Source organism: Nestor notabilis, unplaced genomic scaffold, assembly GCF_000696875.1.
Source record: "Nestor notabilis isolate BGI_N333 unplaced genomic scaffold, ASM69687v1 scaffold5256, whole genome shotgun sequence".
Lineage (NCBI taxonomy): Eukaryota > Metazoa > Chordata > Aves > Psittaciformes > Psittacidae > Nestor > Nestor notabilis.
Window position 1 is genome coordinate 30,813 of NW_009933179.1, and position 20,261 is coordinate 51,073.

General features: G+C 41.7%; 1 protein-coding gene across 1 annotated transcript in view; it reads right to left on the reverse strand.

Annotated features, from left to right (window-relative positions):
- Positions 1–8,094: 8,094 nt before the first annotated feature.
- LOC104407450 (A disintegrin and metalloproteinase with thrombospondin motifs 12-like) overlaps positions 8,095–20,261 on the reverse strand; it is a gene marked incomplete at its 5' end in the record, with an annotated part of 33,587 nt that continues 21,420 nt past the window's right edge. The window contains 5 exons of the mRNA XM_010016744.1: positions 8,095–8,330; positions 10,395–10,548; positions 12,469–12,615; positions 13,168–13,341; positions 15,986–16,138. Coding sequence (XP_010015046.1) covers positions 8,095–8,330; positions 10,395–10,548; positions 12,469–12,615; positions 13,168–13,341; positions 15,986–16,138 — 864 coding nt within the window. The remainder of the gene's footprint in view (positions 8,331–10,394; positions 10,549–12,468; positions 12,616–13,167; positions 13,342–15,985; positions 16,139–20,261) is intronic.

The following is a 20,261-nucleotide window of genomic DNA, read 5'->3' on the forward strand; positions in this document are numbered from 1 at the left end:
ACTGTTAAGGATGCAACAGCCCTGTTACTAGCATCCTTGCTTCGCTAATCTAGGGCTAAATATTTACAGTCATCCACCAAATGTGAAAGAAACCAGTAAATAAAGATGATGAAAGACGATAAAGAAACCTATTGCCTGTGTAGCTCTAATCTACAGTGAATTTTGCACTCCATATACAGCATATTTTCATCCAAGCAGGCAACTCCCGTCTGAGAAAGAGAGATGGCATGGGCTATGGCAGAGGATGTGCAATGTTCTTTCCTCAGATACTTATTTTATCGTTTCCTCTATGAAAGGTCTTCGGGCTCAAGCACATGACATCCCTGTATGTGCAGAAACAACGGGAGTCAGTCGGACAAACCCTAGAAGTCTGTCTGGGGACTTTGCTCACTTGGCCAATTCAGCATCAACTTCCTTGGCTGTCAGCTAGTAAAACACACACAGTGAAAGCAACAACTTTCAACTCTGTGCTCAGTGATTTCCTGTATAAAACCAGCACAATGTGTCTGGACACCAGAAAACAAACAGCTTTTCCAATTAACTGTTTCTTCCTCAGCTGACTGATTATTTATTAAAATGAAAGAACAGATCACCTAGGGTCGAGATGAAACTGAGCTGTTCTCTTGTGTGCTGGACAGGGGAATGCTCCTTGTTCTCAGCTGACGCAGCCCTCAATACCACGTTAAACTGTCTGTGCTGCTTTAATTATCACTGTATAGTGGAAAACTCTGTCAAGAGGAAAGACTGGAAAGGGACCACTCTGGCATCCTGCACAAATCTGCACTTAAGGCACTCACACAAAGTTGCAGTTCGGCATCTGATCCAAATGCAATCTCCAAGCAAGTGGCAGCTGATGGATGAGCCACCCAACGCAGTTTCTGTCCTACGAACAGCACACACCTACATTCCCACAGGAACATTTCCTTTCATACATATCAAAATTATCAGTTTCGACATCATTAGTGATTTCTCACAGAACTTAATGTGCAAACGGTTTCAAGCACTTGAATACCCCACTTTTCACCAACTAAACTTTCTACCTTACTTTATCACTGTTGCTGATTGATAGGAACTTCACATTTACACAAACTCATTCTGCACCTAGGGCAAGGGTGACTGGCTGTAGTGGTTGTAACATTTCCACTCCAGTCTTGATTACCTTTCTGCAGTTTCAGACCCAGAAAGGGCCATTGCCATTGCAGTCACAGCAGCAGGATAAAAGCTCTCCGGACAAAGCTTCCTCTGTATTAGCGGACACTTTGTACCTCCTCACATGCTTATAACAGCAGAAAGTGGACCCAGAGACATGGGTTGCTCAAACGATCTGTTGAGGTAGCAGAGATGTGTTTGTGTTCCCCATCTCACCACTGTTTTGGATACTGTGAGTCAAACAAGGCATGAAAGACACGCTTCCCATTTGGAAAGTGAATGCAGATCAGACAGACTGCATCTGTGCCAAGTGGGTGTTGAGGAGGCAAAGGAGCAGCAGAGCAGATCAAAAGCCCCAGCATCCTTGCACAGAACTTACACAAGTGCTGCCTGCTACCAGCAAGGTCCCTGTATAAATGAGAGTACCCCTGTCAGTCAGACAATGTGGGAGGGCAGTGGGAGCCAGCAGGAACCTTCAGCTAAAATCAAGCTAGCTGAACGTGTAACTACAATAATTACCAAGACCCATTTCTGCTCCAACTTAGTCCAGCAGGGTCTAGCTGCTGAAACATCTGCTTCCCTGCTGAAACATACACTTGGAAGACAGGCATGAACAGAATTGAAGTGACCTGGTAACAACAGGGAGCTGTCAGCTTCCAAGTCTCATGCAGGGAGCACTTGCTAACAGAAGGGACATCTGCAGTAAGCAAACTCCTGCTTCATGAGGGAGCCTGAGGATGCTCATGGCTTCCCCTCAGCCCGGACGTAGTATTTCCAGAATTTTCAGTTCTCCTGTGGAGAAAAACACCATTCAATTAGCTTCCAGAGAGCGGGCATTGCAGCAAAGGACAGTAATTTTATAAGCCAGCAGTACTTGTTATGACCCTCACTCAGGCTCCCATATATAAATAATAACATGACAATATAACATGCCATCCAGAGGGACCTTGACAGGCTTAAGAGGTGGGCCAGTGCAAACCTTGTGAAGTTTAACAAGCCCAAGAGTAAGGTCCTGCACATGGGCTGAGGCGATCCCAAAACCAAATACTGGCTGGGTGGAGGCTGGATTGAGAGCAGCCCTGCTCGAGGGAACTGGGGGTGTTGGTTGGTGAGAAACTCAGCATGACCAAGCAGTGTGCGCTGCCAGCCCAGAAACCATATCCTGAGCTGCATCAAAAGCAGCAGGTCAAGGGAGCTGATCCTGCCCTTCTGCTTTATTTTCATGAGACCTCACTTGCAGCACTGAGTGCAGTGCTGGGGTCCCCAGCACAAGAGGGACGTGGAGCTGTTGACACAAATCCAGAGGAGACCACGGAGCTGCTGCGAGGGCTGGAGCAGCTCTGCTCTGGAGCCAGGCTGAGAGAGCTGGGCTGGGTCAGCTGGAGAAGAGAAGGCTCCTGAACGGGACACCTTAGAGCAGCTCCAGTGCCTAAAGGGGCTCCAGGAAACCTATAGAGGGACTTTCTACAAGGAATGTACGGTCAGGACAAGGGGGAATGGATTTAAACTGACAGAGATTGAGATGAGATACCGGGAAGAAGTTCTTCCCTGTGAGGGTGCTGAGGCGCTGGCACAGGGTGCCCAGAGAAGCTGTGGCTGCCCCATCCCTGGCAGTGCTCAAGGCCAGGTTGGACACAGGGGCTTGGAGCAACCTGCTCTAGTGGAAGGTGTCCCTGCCCGTGGCAGGGGGTTGGAACTGGGTGAGCTTTAACAAACCTTCCAACCCAAACCATATATTTTTACTTTCAGAGCCAAACAACCAAATAACACACTCCCAAGCAAACAAAATGGTTAAGAGGTAATTTAATCTGAAGCTTCATTAGTTCAGCTATTGTATAAAACAGATAACAGATGCAGGAGAACAGAGAGAAATCATAGCCTCTCCATGCCTGCCATCTGTGTAAATAAGCATGTGGAGAGATTGAAAATCCACTCCGCTCCTGTTCACAGTGTCCTCATGGGTTTGCAATAAAGCATTCCCTCTGCTACTTCATTAATCAGCTTCCCTCACACTTACGGCAGTTTCCCATTAATGCCATGTTTGCCATCTCTCCAGCACGCCAGTGTTCCCAGTGGGAATTTCCTGTAACTCCAGCACTAGAGTAAACAGCAGTACCCTTTGCCCAGGCAGTCCAGCAAGCAGGACCACAGATGCGGTGCTCTGAGAGGGCAGCACTGGGTGCCCATTCACATCCCAAGGATTACAGCTGCAGTAAAGCCCTGTGCTGCCTTCAAACACTCACAAGTAACAGTGACCTTTACCCGCATGGGACTCCCCTTCTCATTTGCAAGGAACTGGCTTGACCCCACAAGCAGCCTTTTCTTGCTCCCAGCTTCCCCAGCCTCTAAACATACAGCACACTCTCTTTCTGCTAGGGTAGTATTTACTCAAATCCAAGACAACCCTCAAGGGTTTAAAATTCAAGGTTCATCCCTTACTTTGTTTACTGAAACTTCATGTTAAACATGAGGGAATTCGGGGTTTCTGTTCTGCCTTTATGGCACAGTAAGAGCTGACTCTTACACTGTGTCCTTTGCTTTGTGCCTTGGGCACTTGGCCTGTTAATTAGGAAGCTGGGCAACTTTCAGATCTGGAGAGAACTCAGACTGCAGCCTCACACACCAGGCTTTGGGGCAGGCCCCTGATTCATTAGCCTTCACGAGTCCCAAAAGTACTGTTCACCACAGTCAATATAAGCAGAAAGCATACATCATGTCTCAGTCCCCTGCCAAAGCCATGGAAACACCGAATTGTGCAGAGAACACATGGTTGCCAAGAACCACCTTCTCAGCTGAGAAAAGGTCTAGCAAAAGACTGCCTCTTCTGAACACCCAGTCCCGCTAAGAAACTATTTGCCTTTGTTCCAGATCTTACCCTTAATCTAGTGACACCTGATGACTTACAACCGTAACAGTGAATTAGCAGATGCCTTTAAGAGCCTTGATAAATTTTCTTTTTTTTTGATTGTGTTTCTCAAGTAGGCAACTGACAGCAGCCCAGATACTTAATGACTTCCTGTTTCTTATATGTTTACCACAGATGCCTTCCTAAACCCAGGCACCTCAGCTTACAGAAAATGGTTAGCCACGCTGAAGGTGCTGTAGCTGTTGCACGTCCTCCTGGCTCTTAACTGTTGCCACTATCACATCCATAGGACAGACTTACACTCCTTGGGTAAGAATTCCCAGGTTTTGTTCCTGTGGGTGTGCTGGAGAACTTGCATTTGCTCACTGAGATTGATTGAGATGAACCAATCACAGAAATAAGCACTATCTTTGTGTAAGCTCCCATATTCTACCACCTGCAGGGATACTTATTTCTACTAATAATGGAGGGAATCACTACAGCCACAAGCACAGTATTTTCCCTGCACGCTGATTTCATTTTAAGCTGATGCTAGGCAGCCAAAAGGCAGTTTCTTTGGTGAGTGCTACGTGCCTGGGCAGGGAAAAGAAGTGCAGCAAGTCATGCCACAGTGCAGCAGACAGCAGAAACTGTGCTGTACGGTGTGCAACAGGTTACCCAGTGAACGCCTAATGAGCCTTTGCAAAATGGAGAGAGCTTCAACTCGTTCCTCAATTCAATTCATACCTCTCCCTTAAAGCATCTGTGCAGGATGCTGCCCCTCTGGGCTGGAGATCCACACTTACCTTGTGAAGTAAGAAGGAGCAACTTCCTGCTAGTTCCATAGGGTGTTAAAAGGCTGAACTCATCAAGGGAGTTTGGTAATTGAGTGCCAGTTGATGGTGTTGTGTACCCAAGAATATATGCCTAACTCCGATCCCTGTGCTCCTGTGTGGCATGTCAAGGAGCAGGGTCAGTGTGATTAAGTTTCTGGGCATCATCATCATTGGTATTTGCAAAACGTAAGTACTGAAAAGATTCTGTTGGAGTGAGCATGATCACATTGTACAGAACTCTTCAGGACAACAAATACATCCTACAGTAGACACAACAGGAATGCGCACATCTGCTGCCAAGGAGCTAAGGCACATCTGCTTGGACTGGAAGTGGTAAGATGTCAGCTATTTCATATGAAATAACTAAGCGTATTAATGTGTATTTTTTCTTAGCACTATACTTCATTCTGCTACTTCTTCTCCTCACCCTTTTTAATTATCCCTTTTTTGTTGGAATATCAAGCATCAAAATACCTCAATGATGATGATTCCCCTGGAGTAGAAAAGATACTTTCTAAGATTTTTTTTTTTTTCCCTTGGAATTCCATCTTACAAGTCTTCTTGCACTGGAAACATAAAATAACAGAGACATCAGACATAAGCAATGCCTTTTATTGAAGCTTGAAACAAGTATGTCATCATAGTTTGCTTTTTAAACCTTGAAATGTTAGAACAAGCAGTGAATGAGCCATATTTTCCTGAGCAATCTGTTGAAGCTAAAGTGTCTCAGGCTAATATGATAATATAATGATATCACACCTTTGCACTTACTACTCTGTTCAGTTTTGAGAATAGTGACCATCTGGGTTAGGATCATAAATCCACCTTTACTTAAAAATAGTTACGTCATAAGAAAAGAATCTTGCTAAATGGATGGGAAGGATGGCTGCACATATTATTAGGATAGAGGATATTATTAGGCTTATGAATGCAATGTAAGAACCTATGTAAAATACAGCAGAATACCGCTCTATTAAAACAGTTCATGTTGTTGTCACAGTCTTTTCCCTAAAGTTTTAAGCTGAGCAACAGTGATGACTATGCTTCCCTGGGTAAAAAGATTATTTTGATTAATGTCCATAAATTATTTATTCACTTTTATTCATTTCAAAAGAAACGGAAAAAAAACAATGAAGCCAGAGATGGTTTTACTCTACATTAGCTAAAAATGGTACTGGAATGGGCAGCCCTCCCAGGCACGTTTCCACCTGCACTATCAGTCAGCTTGTTTGCCATTAAGCCACATATACCTGATGGCCCACTTCTGCTGACCTCTGTGGATAAAATATTGCAGGTACCTCTGAGCATAGAACAGTCTGACTCTGAAGTGAATCTAACTTTGTTCTGCCCATATCCTAGAGCATGCTTCTGGGAACACCGGTCTGGGTTGTTTGGCCATCAGAGAACTGCACTGGACATAGCAGTACAGGCTCTGCTCTACACAATCCAGCCTGATGACAAGCCCTGCCCAAATACTTACTGAATCAGATGGGACACCTCCACTCCACACAATTCAGAATTTCTGTGTCCAGTGAATTAAGAAATGCCAGGATTTCTATTGCTCAAAGGGTCAGTAGCCATTTAGGACCTCAGAAGGACATTAGCACACTGTGAAACTTAAAAAGCATTATGGCTGGTATTGGCCAGCAACACCACAGACATGTATTATTTTAAGGGTACATGCATGCACACTGTGTCACACATGCATGCACACACACCATTGTAAGTCATCCCCCACATCTGTTATGTTAGCACCATATTTTTAACAGTGGATTTTATCAGCACCTATAATTGGGGTTATATTGCCATCACAGAGGTTAATAAATCTAACCTTACCATGCTGCATATCCTGAACAACCAGAGACTTCAAGAGAAGAAGTAAGCCCTTAGCCAAAGGTCACAAATGTATGAAAAAGGACAATTCGATTTGTGGCCAAATATTTCTATTAACATTCCTCAAGGTTTTTGTAAAAATACGGCTACTGGTAGTCATAGCTCTGTAACCATAGTGACAGCTGGATTCATGGCCATGTACCTCACTCTGCACTGCATAAAAGTGACATCTTCCTGTATTACAATCTCAAGTTGTCAGGTAGCTAGGGAGTAAATCTGAGATTTTCAAAAGAGCAAGAAGAACCAAGGTGTCCAAATCTTTCTGAATTTCAAAGGAATCTAAATGTTAGACTCTGTCCAGCTCTCTTGAAAATGCCCAGTTTTGCCTCAAAGGGTCCCATCTGGTCTCCCTAAAGTTTGTTATGCCATTTTCTTCAGTAGCACTATTTGGCTGGCGCTCTCCTAATGCCTCAGGCCCAGAGCTACACATGTACTCTGGGTGTCAGGCTCCTGTCCCATGTGCACTCACCCTCACTATGATCAAGGATTTGCAATGGGAAAAAGTTTACTATGAGTGAGGTGATGAAGTACTCTTGTGGATATGGATCACTCTGCTAAGAGATACTTGATTAAATCATAGTTCTGAATACTGGTGCAAGTGACTATCTATTAAGGTTGTAGATGCAACCAGCTTTGCTTTTCATGGTACCAAGAAATGTAGTTTAAAATGGATTTGGGAACTTAACATCCCATGTTTGGTGGGGTTTTCAGGTTACAGCAAGACACGCGTAGCAGAGGAAAACTGTCCAGGACAGGTGATGGCTGAGGTATCCTTTAAGGGTTCAGTCAAGTACTAGATACACACTTTTTCATCTGAAAAAACCCATGTTTCATTTTGGCCTGCACATCATCACCAGTTATTAGAAAAACTCTGCTCTTAAACACATGAAATGAGCAAACAATTTAGAGAGACAGTGCCACTTCACCTTGATTCCTAAATACAGAAAAGTGAGTGAGCACAGAGAGATCTGGCCCACAGCGCACGAATGTGACTGTTGCCCCATCGGCCACCTTCACTCAGCACTTGAGTAAGCAGTGCTGCTGTTTCAAGTGGGTTTTGAAAGAGAAGTGGAAGAAAGAACAAGTTACACATTCATTGCAAAAAACAAAAAAAACATTCTTGCAAGCTTGTTTCTAGCCTCTATGCACGCCTAAAAGTACTAGCTACTGGTACTCTGCAGATTATGTTACAGATTTCGGACTATTACAAAGAAAAAACTGTAGCAGTAAATTAGGACTGGTAACCCTAAGGGATGTGTTTTCCCAGTTTTGATGACAGATTTCCACGTATGCTGGATGGTTGAGAAAAAAAAGAAGAAATTTAAAACCTGTAAACAGAAGCCCTACTCAAAGCAATCAGATAAAAAACAACTAGTGCCGAGCAGCTTGGTTGGTGTTTTCTTGATTTTGAGGTGATTTTCTTCTTGATTTAGTGTAATTCTGTTGTTTGAGGCCTCTCTGATCCCCATATCTTGCTTTGTTATGAATTCGAGGCTGACTACACGTGAAGCAGCACTGAGTCTGTATGGATGGCAACAAGCACTTGCCAATGCCTTTCAGCCTCTGGCAGAAGTGAACCGAGAGCTGGTCTTTGCTGCAAGGTAGCCCTATGGTGGAGAAGATGAGAAGAGTTAGCTATATTTTGCAGACACATTATCTGTATTTCTAGAATTTTAATCTGCTTTACAACAGACAGTCATGCCTGTTAAGGCCTTTCCTTAGGATGGCTTTCTTTTCCTTTGCATTACAGGTCAGCCTGAACCCCCTGTGATTTCAAGACTTTTGAGTGAACAGGTCCTATTAAACTCCACACAACCTTCTGTCTTGGAAAATACAGCACTCCTTTGCTACTGTTCAGTGAGGCTTTACTTCTGCAGCAGACATAGCTGATCGATGTTTTACACTTCAATGTTTCTCCTTTAAAGAACTGCCAAAGAAAGTCTAGCATCAATGATTTGTGACTCTGGTACTTTTGCTTCTTATAACAGTGCATTTAAGAAAAGCACAACGGGCTGGCAGTGTGCTGCAGAACCATGCAGGGCAGGCAGAAAAGCACAGACAAGACACGTGCAACTACATGTTCAGCTTGAGAACGCTTCAGCTTCTGCAGCACCAGAATAAACCAGGGACTGGTACTGTATGAATTATGATGCTGATACATCTGTTGTAGCTTTAATAAACTCAGATGTGTCAAATTTATTTAGTTATTACAAAATGGGGGTCCTTAGTTGTGAAAATAGATGGCTAGGGCAAGAGTCAAGGTTTGCAAAGGTAGGAAGATGTTGGTATAGTCAAATGCAAGGCTGTTCAGCAAATCCCCTAACACTAGAACTAAGGAAACTCAATAAAATTAGTGTAAAGGTATTTTAAAACAGACAAAAGCACTTCTTTTCACAGCAGGCTGTGAACCTCTGGAACTTGCTGCCATGGGAGAGGGTGAAAGCAGACAGTATGGCAGGGTCAAAAAGGGATGCAACATATTAATGGAAAAAGTTCCATACATTTAATCAAAAGGGGTGCCTTTAATAGTCCTAACATGTCGGTTGGGAATGCTGGAGGAATACCATGGAAATGAATCACAGGAAAGGACTAAACTCCTATATTCTTCCCAAGTAGCATTTTCTAATGCCACTACTGGAGACACAGTGTTGGGCTTCATGGACCACTGGTCTACCCACCAGGGCATTTCTTACTGGCCCCTTAAGCTTTTATTCACAGAAAACAACATTACTACTTTGTGTAGGTAGTATTTATCTGAGTATGTCTTTCTGAACGTGAGAGGGACAGGAGATAAGCAGTCCAATTCAACCCTAAGGCAAAACATGTGTTGAAAATCTTTGAACAGCAGCAGGAGTGATGCATCACTCTCAAGTGTATGACAGACGTGTACTACCCTCAGGAATCAACCTCTTGTCTCACTGCCAGATTGGACACTTACGGCTGACATCCTAAGGGGGGAAAATCTCCTCCAAAAGACTTTTGAAGGTTTTTCTCTTAGCTGAGGGTACCTGCTGGATAATGCACTACAGAGGCTACAGATAAAGGTATCTTTCCATAAGCTTCCTCCCTCCTCTGCCACTTCTCTTCTGGGCTATTAATCACCTACAGGGCTCCTGGGCTTTTGAGGCAAAGAGGTACCCTGAGTAACAAGAGGACTTCTCTCCACCTCTTCATTTTGGAGACTGAATTTATAGTGCCAAGACTGTATCTGGGTTCACTGCCAGTCCGATTTTTCTTACAGTGTCTCGCTTTGCTTCTTTGCACTCCCAGTTTAGAACCTGCAGTTCCCATAGGAGTATCTATCTTAAGAAATGGCACCTGTTTAGACTCACAGCATGTCCCTCCCAGCCCTTGAAGTAGCCTGTGAGTTACCTAAAACAGGTCAATACAAACAGACTATTCATTTAGTCGTGGCATCATGAATGAGGGATGCACGCTCAGAGAACTGCATTCCCCAGCATGACAACACAAGGCCAGCAAGGCTGAAGAACATGACAACGTGATTCTGCCAACAGCGTGGCTGAGCAGTAGCAGGTTAGGCTGACTTGTAATTACTGGGCCCCTGGTAATCAAAACGAGCTGCTAAATTAGGTCAGCTCCCGTTTTTTTCAGAATCTCAGCACAAATGGAGAATTTCTTGGAAACTGTCTGATGCAGGTGTGTTATCATACCTGTACTTTTCCTGCACTCTTGCAGACCGCATTTCTGATTCTCTCTGGGCTTGGGTTTCTCCACACACATACTGTCATCTTCAGTTTCATTAGTTTCTGTGTTCGTGCATTCCACAGTTCTTTGCTGAATGCCCCCTCCACAAGAAACGGTGCACTGAAAGAGAGTAATTTTAACACACATAGAAGTCTTCTATGTGAAAATTGTGTAATACGCCGATATTTGAACTGTAATGTGATGGGAAGCTAAAAGTGCCCTATGATCCAGAACCAATGACACTGAAGTACTTTGTGTACTGTATTCTCCACCCAGACACATCCATTGTGCATAATGGCCAGATTTGGCAGGGTGCAGTAGAGGGTAAATAGTATAAATACACCATTTTGAAATGTGTAACCAGGGTGAGAGGACTGTTTTCTACAAGAGGAGGGTGAGGATGATCTGAAATGCCCATTTACAAAGTAAGTGGGTAGTAATTCAGATTAGTACTGCACACTGACATTTTTTTGTTTCCTGTGTTTTCTCACCATTTAAATTAAACATGAATAATCAATCGCAATGTTAGGTCTAGAAATGGCTGAGCTGAAGATTAAAAAAAGCTCAGTGAGATGTTTCTTCTTTGGTGACATTTACACTGTGGTTACCCATTTCTTATGACCACAAAACAACTGCCAGCTGCTTGCTCTGGCTGCACGCAGATGGCCATGATAAAGAACATTTTCAAAACATATTCCTGTACTATTGTGTAAATGTACTTAATTCTTAGAGCATCCTCAAGCATCTGAGAATTCCAGTTAATATTAAATTCTTTTTCTCTTCACGTATATAGTGTGAACATATATGTGAAGAGAAACATAACAACATAAATACTTCAACAGAGAAAGAATGCCAGCTAATGAAGAGCAAGAGATGAAGGTGGGACTGGTACCTCTTTAATTTTTCTGCACATTATCTTCTCTCTAATGTTTCTGTGTATAAGACACAATACTACTGCTGTGAAGTACACTTAAAAGATCTTCAGTACTCTTGTGGCAACTTCATATTGATGTTTAAAAAAGATATTTTATAAAGTAAAATAAATGGGATTAATAAATCAGTAAAATAGTTGTTTTACATTTTGGTATTCAGTTGCTTATCTTATGCGTATCCCAACATTTTCACTTCCACATTTAATTGTCAGTTTCAGTAACTGTGTATTACATTATACTCGTATCCCATCTAATGGCCTTGTGTCATAAACAACTCATTAAATTTTCTGTGTTAAATCATGCTCCATTGTTTCCTTATTTGTGTCTCCTGGCTTTTGGTGTTCTTTCAATGTTCTCTGCTGCTGTAAGGAGTATTTGTAATGTATGAATAGGTTTATTAAGGAAACTGGAGGGAAAGGTTCATTTGATATACCGGTTTCTTTATAACTGAACATGTATCGCAGATACTGGAAGGTTCCCCAAAGATACACCTTATATTTGTCAAGTAGATTTTCAGAAACCGAAGTAGAAGGGTATTGGTCAAACTTCAGAGTTTCTGTTTGTGTGGGCAAGTCCAATATTCCACAGAATTGCTTTAAGGGTCACCCTGGCCCCCAGTAGTCTCAAAGAGTGGAAAATTTTGAATGACTAATGGAAAAATGCCAATGGTGTCTCCTTTTTTATTTTCACTCTAACAAGCTGCCCAGAGAAGCTGTGGCTGCCCCTTCCCTGGCACTGTTCAAGACCAGCTTGTATGGGTCTGTGAGCAACCTGGTCTAGCGAAAGGTGTCCCTGCCCATGGCAGGGGGTTGGAACTAGATGATCTTTAAGGTCTCTTCTAACCTAAACCATTCTGTGATTAGAAAAGGAAAAAAAACCCCAACCACTCAACAACACTTATTCCAGAAGTAAAAGCTACAATGTTTATGACCTGAAGGAACTGAGATGGGCTGGCTCTGAAACATTTAGTTGTATTTTCAGATCACCCATTGTAGCTCTGCATAAGAAATTGTACGTCCCATAGGCACGGAGGTTCACAGACAAGTGGGTAATGTGATCAAGTATGTCCAACTTGTGACAACTCAGAGCAAAAAGAACTGCATCCTACCGGGCCCCATGCCTGGTTAGTCCACTGTGTACAAGGTTGCCTGTTACATGATGCAATGGCATTAGGTCTTTTTGTCCAGTCACAGTGGCCTTCTTCTGGGCAGTAGATACGCCGCTTTTGCTGGCCACCACCACATGTTCGTGAACACTACAAAAGAGGTGCACAAACCATTAAGGTGAGAAGTGGGAATGGATGAGAACCCAGAAACAGACCATGAAGAGAGCAGGAAGTGTTCTTCATCTAGAAATGTGGAATTACAGGCAATAAGCAGCATGTTGCTGACCCTCAGACTCTGGCCCCATAAAATTCCAGCCCAAAAGTGTAAAGGAAAATTCTAAATTAATCCTAATGAGAAAGTAACATTAAAATGTCAGCAAAAGGGATCAGTCTGAATGAATCACATTTACTGATCCACTAGGATAGCTAAAACAAATCTTCTACCAGGTCATCGTCTTTTCTCTTTCAGGGTATGGTAATTTTACAGCTCTAGCTATGTATCACATGCAATCCTAAGAATCATTCTTGGAAGCCTAACAAACATCCGTGGTAATACTACACTCAAGGACTGCAGAGCCTCTGAGTGGTACAAGCTGTGTGTCTACCTTCAAGCCTAAGCTGACCTAACAGCATGTGATCTATCAGACACTGTTAACTGACACATGCTTGCTCCTTCCTAAAGCTTCCTTTAAAGAACAATACCTCATGCCAGGGTTCCACATGCCACTGCAAGCAAGGCTCCATGTTACAACTGATGTTGAGTTGTGGTTTATATCCGAGTAATTGGCAATGAAAAGGCCGGAGAAGTCGCTTTTCACGAACATCAATGCAGTGAACATCGCGAGTCTTGAAACCACCACTGCAGTTAGCAGAGCACTGTACACAAACCAGAAAGAGGCACATCTCTAAGTGATGCTCCACTGAGGGGCTGTGCCTTCTCCAGTCACAGAGGAAGACAGCCTGAGCTTTGAACATCCTGACTTGGAGGGAATTTCCAGTTTACCATAACAACAATCTGCTGTTGGGCATAAACACTGTGGTTTTCATCATCGCAAATCAGAACACACCATGTAAATACTTCCCTTTCTTCACTGGAATATCCATTAATAACACGGATGCATATTTAATTAGGAAATATTGCCAGGCATTTCAAAATATGTAATTGTGAAAGAGTTATAATACAGTAAATACAGAAAATTAATCCTGTATGCATGCAAATTGTCAATTCTTCAGTTGTTTCTCAGAGACGGAGGGAATGAAGGAAGAGGCACAGTTGCCTGAGTTGATTCTCACACAGCCAATGGAAGGCACAGATGTCCATGGCAACAGATAACTCAGGCTGGCAAAATTACTCCTTGTCTTAGCCCACAGACTTGAGCTGCTGCTGATACCACTAAAGACAGTAGACTCATCCCACAGCAGCAGTTCCCACCCTCGCCTTCCTTGCTCCTACATGGCACCAGGAGGATCCATAATCCAAGTGCAGCCTGGGTGAGAAGAGAGAGACACTCTGAGCCCCACTCACAGCCTGTGAAATTGTTCCTCAGCTTGGAGCTCTACTGGTGAGCCAAGAGAACCCTTCCAACCTCCTGTTTCTCCCCAGAGCTTACTCCAAGGCCTTATGCAGCAGCACCAGATTCTGTCCCCAGATATCAGAGCACAGAACCTGCCCTGATACTGAGAAAGAACTGAATTTGCTGCCTCAAGGATAAGGACAAAAACAAATACTGTTTTCATTCAGAATTAAAGCCAATTCTGCCTATACCACTTCCAGCTTTCATCTTTACTGCCATGATGCAATACAACAATTGATGCTGTTCTCCTCTGCGTAAATAAGCATTCTTCAGTTGAACAAGGAAATTGAATATAATACTTTCCCTGGAACTGAAGGACGGTTGGAACTTCTTGTTCACAGAAGTTTCTGTCCCTCTGAATAGAAACAATGGGCAGAAGTTGACTGTGCAAGAAACTGAGCAGATAGCCCCAAAATACGTGCAAAATACATTTGGTATTAAACTCAAAGACCTAGTCTGAAGCACCCTTCTTTTAGAAGAATCAAATGAGACTAAAGGAATAAAGTTCTACTACACTAGTAGTAGGTGGCTGTAGGGGAATACAGACATCTTGTTGTGATAAGGTGCCTTAAAACCATTTGAAACAAGTTACAAGAAAAGTAATTGCCATGTGCAATTATTTTATTTTTATATATGAAATTGTAATTCGGTTTGTATAGTTCAATTGCTGGAAAATAAGGGTGGTTAACTGGCTAACACAACAGAAATCTGCAAGGAAAAGCCTTTTATCTCAAACTGGTCTCACAATTGGATTGACACTTCTAAACATTTGTTTCATGAAGTATTTTATCATTAAACCCAATTTCTAGGTACATCCTGTGACTTAACTAGCATCCATTTGCTGCAAGAACAGTAACATTTATGAAGAAAAAGTGAAGGTGAAATATGACCTACTGCAACTGGAACTGCAGAATGTCTATGTATCATTTTAAATAAATTTCAAGTGCTTAAAGTGGTTACACAATGCCTTGGCCTTTCATGGACTTTCTAAAAAGGCATGTGTTTCACACACAAATCAATTCTATGTCAAAGAACTCAATTATACAACACAGGTTTTGTAACTGTAACCTTTTCTTTGTATGTGTCTGCCCTCTAGCCCAATAGAAACAATGCTATGTGCAAAAATTATACATATTGAGAAAGTTTGAGAGATCTATCTTTTTCTTTATTAAATCAGCATTACTGCAAACAGAATTTTATAGGGTTGGTTTTTTTTTTGAGTCCTGAAAAATAACCCAATGTTTGAAGTTTTAGACAGCATGAAGAAAAAATATAACAAGCTTCAAGAAGTCACCAAAGTCCTTCCAGATGCTCATCACACACCTTACAATACCAAAAAAGAACTCAAATGCAACTTCTTATATTCCACTTACCATCTTTGGACACTCTTCTCTGTCTTGACCTTGCCTGTCTACATAACAAGGACCAAATAAGACCCTAGTCATGGCAGGCATTCTCCCCTGTACATTTTTCTTTAGGTTTTGTAACATAAAACTTGGAGGTTAAATGAATGGGGAACAGACCATGCTGCATAAGAGACAATACATGGTGGCAAGGGTGAATAGGAACATGTCAACTTCCTCTCCCAAATTTCCACTTGCTTCTTAAAATTAGGACATGCCTCTTGAGGCAGAGATCAAAAAGACACCACATGTAAATACCTACAGCTTTGACCTAGTATCTCCACAGAACACGGACATGAGCCCTGCTTTAGCTCTAGATGCAAGAGTTAACGAACCTGACCCCTACACAGGAAGAACAGAATTCACAGATGTGTTTCTATAAATAACTTATTCAGGAAATTAGCAAATTAGTGCTGAATAGTCATCTGGGAATCATGCATGCATTCACTGAGTAAATAATTATTTTTAAAATGAAGTATTTTGAACTCACTACTCTTTGAATTATCAAGCTTACTGTTCACACACAGCTCTGAATGAAGTTACCTTGCTCCAATTTCCTGTCTTCCATCTAGCGCATGGGCGGAGATAACACTTCCTTGCAGGATCAGGCTTTTTTATGTGCTGACAGTGAGATGTGTTCCTGCTGCTGCACTCCACGTGTCTCCAGAAAGCCCCCATTCCACATGAGGTAGAGCACTGCGCACCGATGAGAGGAAAGCACAGGGGCACACACAGCATTAGTGAATCATTATGGAAACAACCAAGATTCATCAATCAATATAAGCATTTAGAGCAATTTTAGACGGCCTAGCTTATCTGGGATAGTCAAAGGAAGATTTCAAGTTCACCTAGGTCTTGCTTCAGGTTCTGCAGCTTTGTTAAGACAATGCAAATTCTGATTTATACCATACACCACTCCCCTTTGGCAAACTCCTGCTGACTGAGACCTCTAAATCTGTACCGGCTGTTTCATTGTTTCCTTCTGCTATCTTTGCGGATCCAGTGTAAAATGTCATTGCATCTATCCCCAGTACTGCTGATGAGATACTCAGCAAAATGAGTGCAGGATGCTGGAATTTTGTAATAAATGGTATGGGACTCCTGAGAAAGCTGTGCAGGAAAATGATTTTTGAAATGAGTTCAGAAAGCAGGTGTTTCCAACATTTGGGAGGGTCTTAGTGGCTGAAGTAAGAGAATATTGATTGTGCCAACCCAGATCCCAAGAATACACACTGTTCACCAAAAAAGTCACTATCATTTTATTCTGAAACAGGAAGGGGTGAAAAGTGGCTGGAGACACCCATTTAGCTTTAAAAGGGAGGGACAGTGAACTATACACACAGAGTCAAATCCAACATGCACCAAGCAGCCTGTAGCTGGCATGAGAAACAGCATAAATAATCCTGGTTTAAGTCAGCAAAATCATAGAGCAACTGCTATTGTGTGGTTTGAACTTCCTACACAGAAGTGGGAGAGTTAAACAGGGAAACTGAGTAAGTTTCCTTGGAAAGGTAAGGAAAGCTAGGCTGAAGCTAAGGCAGGGGGAAAAAACCCAAACCACCAAAACACTGAAGATAGGGAGCTGATACCAGATTTAATCAGAGAAATGCAAAAAGGTTAATGGTCACAACAAGGAACTTGGGGAAATTACACGTTAGAAAAGTGTGAATCTCCAAGGTCTCTGCAGCATGCCATCTCCAGCTTCTGAGACTGCTGGGACATCTGTCCAAGGGGCCACAAAGAATTGGACTGCATACCACCTATTCAGATTTGCAAGTCATATATCTATCCAAGACAGCTTGTCTGTTCAGGAGGATGAACTGTCCTTGTCTTGGTTGTTGATCGTTTACTGGCTCTCCCAGGCCCTGCTGGGGGCGCTGAATATACCAAGACTTTATTAAAGGGCTGCTTAGTCTTTGACCAAAGCCCCATTCTGAGCATTCATGAGAAGACCAAAGATAACTCCAGGGATGATGCTGGGCACATCCTATTTACAAAGCTTTATGTTCTGGTCTGAGGAAGGTGAAATACAGCAGGGTTCTTTCAAAACTTTTTGTGAGAAGATACAGAGCCAAGGCAGCAGGACAGCACAGTACTGCAAATAGTACTGGGAGAAAGCTTTAGCTTTCTTGACCATTGTTTCATGTCACATAAACAAGACCAATCACTCTGAAGTTCAGGAAGACTTATTGCTCTTGTCTTTGACATTCAGGAACCAAGACTTCTTGTCACAGTAGATGTCTATTACCAAAGAAGGAAGTGCAGGTGACTTTCCATGACTAGTAAGAGAGGTGCAGAATAAGCAGATATGGTGGTCATGGGGTATCTTTGATAGCCAGGTAACTCTTAGAAAGGGAAAACTAACAGCCCAGAATGCCCTGGGAAAGTAGTAGGAAAGAAGTTAAGAGTTACACACAGAAGCACTAGTGTCACTGGCACTCTTTTGCCCTACTCAGGACAGTGTCCAGATGGCTTCACAATATCTTCAAAGATAGAGATTCTGCAAATTCTCCTTTTCTTCTTCAAAATGAGGGAAAAAAAAGAAAAAAAAAGTTAAATGTGCCAGGCTTCACAGATAATTTTAAGGCAAAAAAAAAAAAATAGCTTGAATGAGAATAGCAAAAGATTACTAAAACATTAAAGATGAATAAGGTTAGATCCATTAAGGATCCTCAAATTGATTTAATCAGTTTTGTGAAACCGAATGTATTGACATCACCTCATTCATTCAAGTGTTCTTGAATAATCTTTTAACTATTCAGAATTATTCTTCAAAAATAGTTTGGAAAAGTCCCAGAGGATTAGAGAAGAACATATTTCAAGTTATCTTTAGGATACTTGCCAAGTTATCTTTAGGAAGAGAAAATGTCAGATCTATGGCCTAATGCAACACTTCACCTAACTTTACTTCACAAGAAGATAAGGAAGATATCAAAATTGTAAATACTAACAAAGAAGACAAAGCAGTAAAACAGCCCACATGTACCTATTTAGCATAAAATATTAAATTAAATATGCTTCTCTGACAGGGGTACCTGGCTTAATGAAAATAGATGATGTGATGCATTTTGACATTGTTTAGCAAATGTTGGAAATTTGGTCGTGGTGAAATAATTACTACATTGGTGCGCAGCTAACTGAAAAACTGAAATAAAGAGGTCTTTGGTGATTCAGTGTGAAAATGAAAAGGTGCTGCAGGGCTCTGCCCAGAGCCAAGCTCTCTTCTGTATTGACAGTCACTAATTTAATGAAGGAGAGAAAGCACTTAAAGCATTTGCAGATGATGCCAAGCTGGAAGAGTTGGCAGGAATGTTGGGAGGACACAATCTGAATTCAAAATTATCTCAGCAAGTTAAAAATTGCAAGAAAACAGTAACCTGAAATTCAGAAACATGTGCAAAATACTCCATTTATTGAGAACTTTTTATATATACATACACACACACACACACACACACATAGAGGTACACACACATCCCAAACAAATCTAAGAACATCTACTGATTTAGAAATACTGCATTAAGGAATCCAGAGTTTACAATGGATCACAAATTGAATAAATCAAAAGTATGATAGTTACAAAACAAGACAAATCTCATCCCATCATTCACAAACAGGGTCATAAATAAAATTATAGCAACTATTCAATTTTATTTGCCAGATGTCAGTTGGGGCCATAACAAACATCATTTGTGAAGAAATATATGATGAAACTGAAGCAAGTCCGTAAGAGAACAATAAAAACATCAGATATTTAGAAAATACTAGAAATATTTAGGAATATATATGAAAATCTAAAAAGGATCAGACTGTTTTTAGAAATCAGTCCCCAAAGCAGTTAATGAGAAGACAATTATCATCTATGATCTGTATATAAAAATTAGAATCTTCATTTAGAGTACAACGGATGTTGTATTTCTAATGGAGGTAAAGAATGACTAGGACAGATTATAGCATTTCTGAATTGTACATTTCTGATTTTATGTTACCACTACTATAAAACAGGTCCAATATGCAATCACCTAAACTTTAAACAAAGTTGCAGAACTCCATATTACAATGTCTTCCATGGACATATGCTGGACAAATTACGAAACCTGGGTATACTGGTTTAACTTTAGACTAATACTCTTATCTTTGCTTTGTAGATTCAAACTGGTTTTATGAGGCTAAATGCTGCTCTGAGTTTAGAGAGGCATTTGCTAATGGTGGATACAAATGCTGACAGTGGGATGAGACAGAAATGCACCACAATCATCTGTTAATAGACAACTGAAAATATGTTTAAGTATCCATGGTATTAGTGTGCATTACACAGTAATATAGCTAACTTATCTACATGACCTTGGTCACGTAGTAAGTTAGAAAACACACATAATTTAGAGACAAATTACATGTAACTGAAGGCTAGAACATCACAGCACATCTACAGCTAACTCGTTTTATGTACTTATTTGGAAATACAAGCATATTCATTTAGTGTCTCCAGGATTCATCTAATAGCTTAACATTCTGCTGTGCTCTAAAACAAAACCCTTGAGGTATTTCTGGTTATAGACAAACCTGAACGTCATGTCCCTGGAAAGCTTTAGAACAGAATAGAGGGGTTTTTCAGTTCAAAGAGACCTGCAACGATCTGATCCAGTCCAACTGCCTGATCACTTCGGGGCTGACCAAAAGTTAAAGCCCATTATTAAGAGCATTGTCAAAATGACTCTTAAATGCTGACAGCCTTGGGGCATCGACCATCTCTTTAGGAAGCCACACTATTGCTGATACAAGCCAGGATGTTGGTGGCTTCTTGGCTGCCTGGGGACAA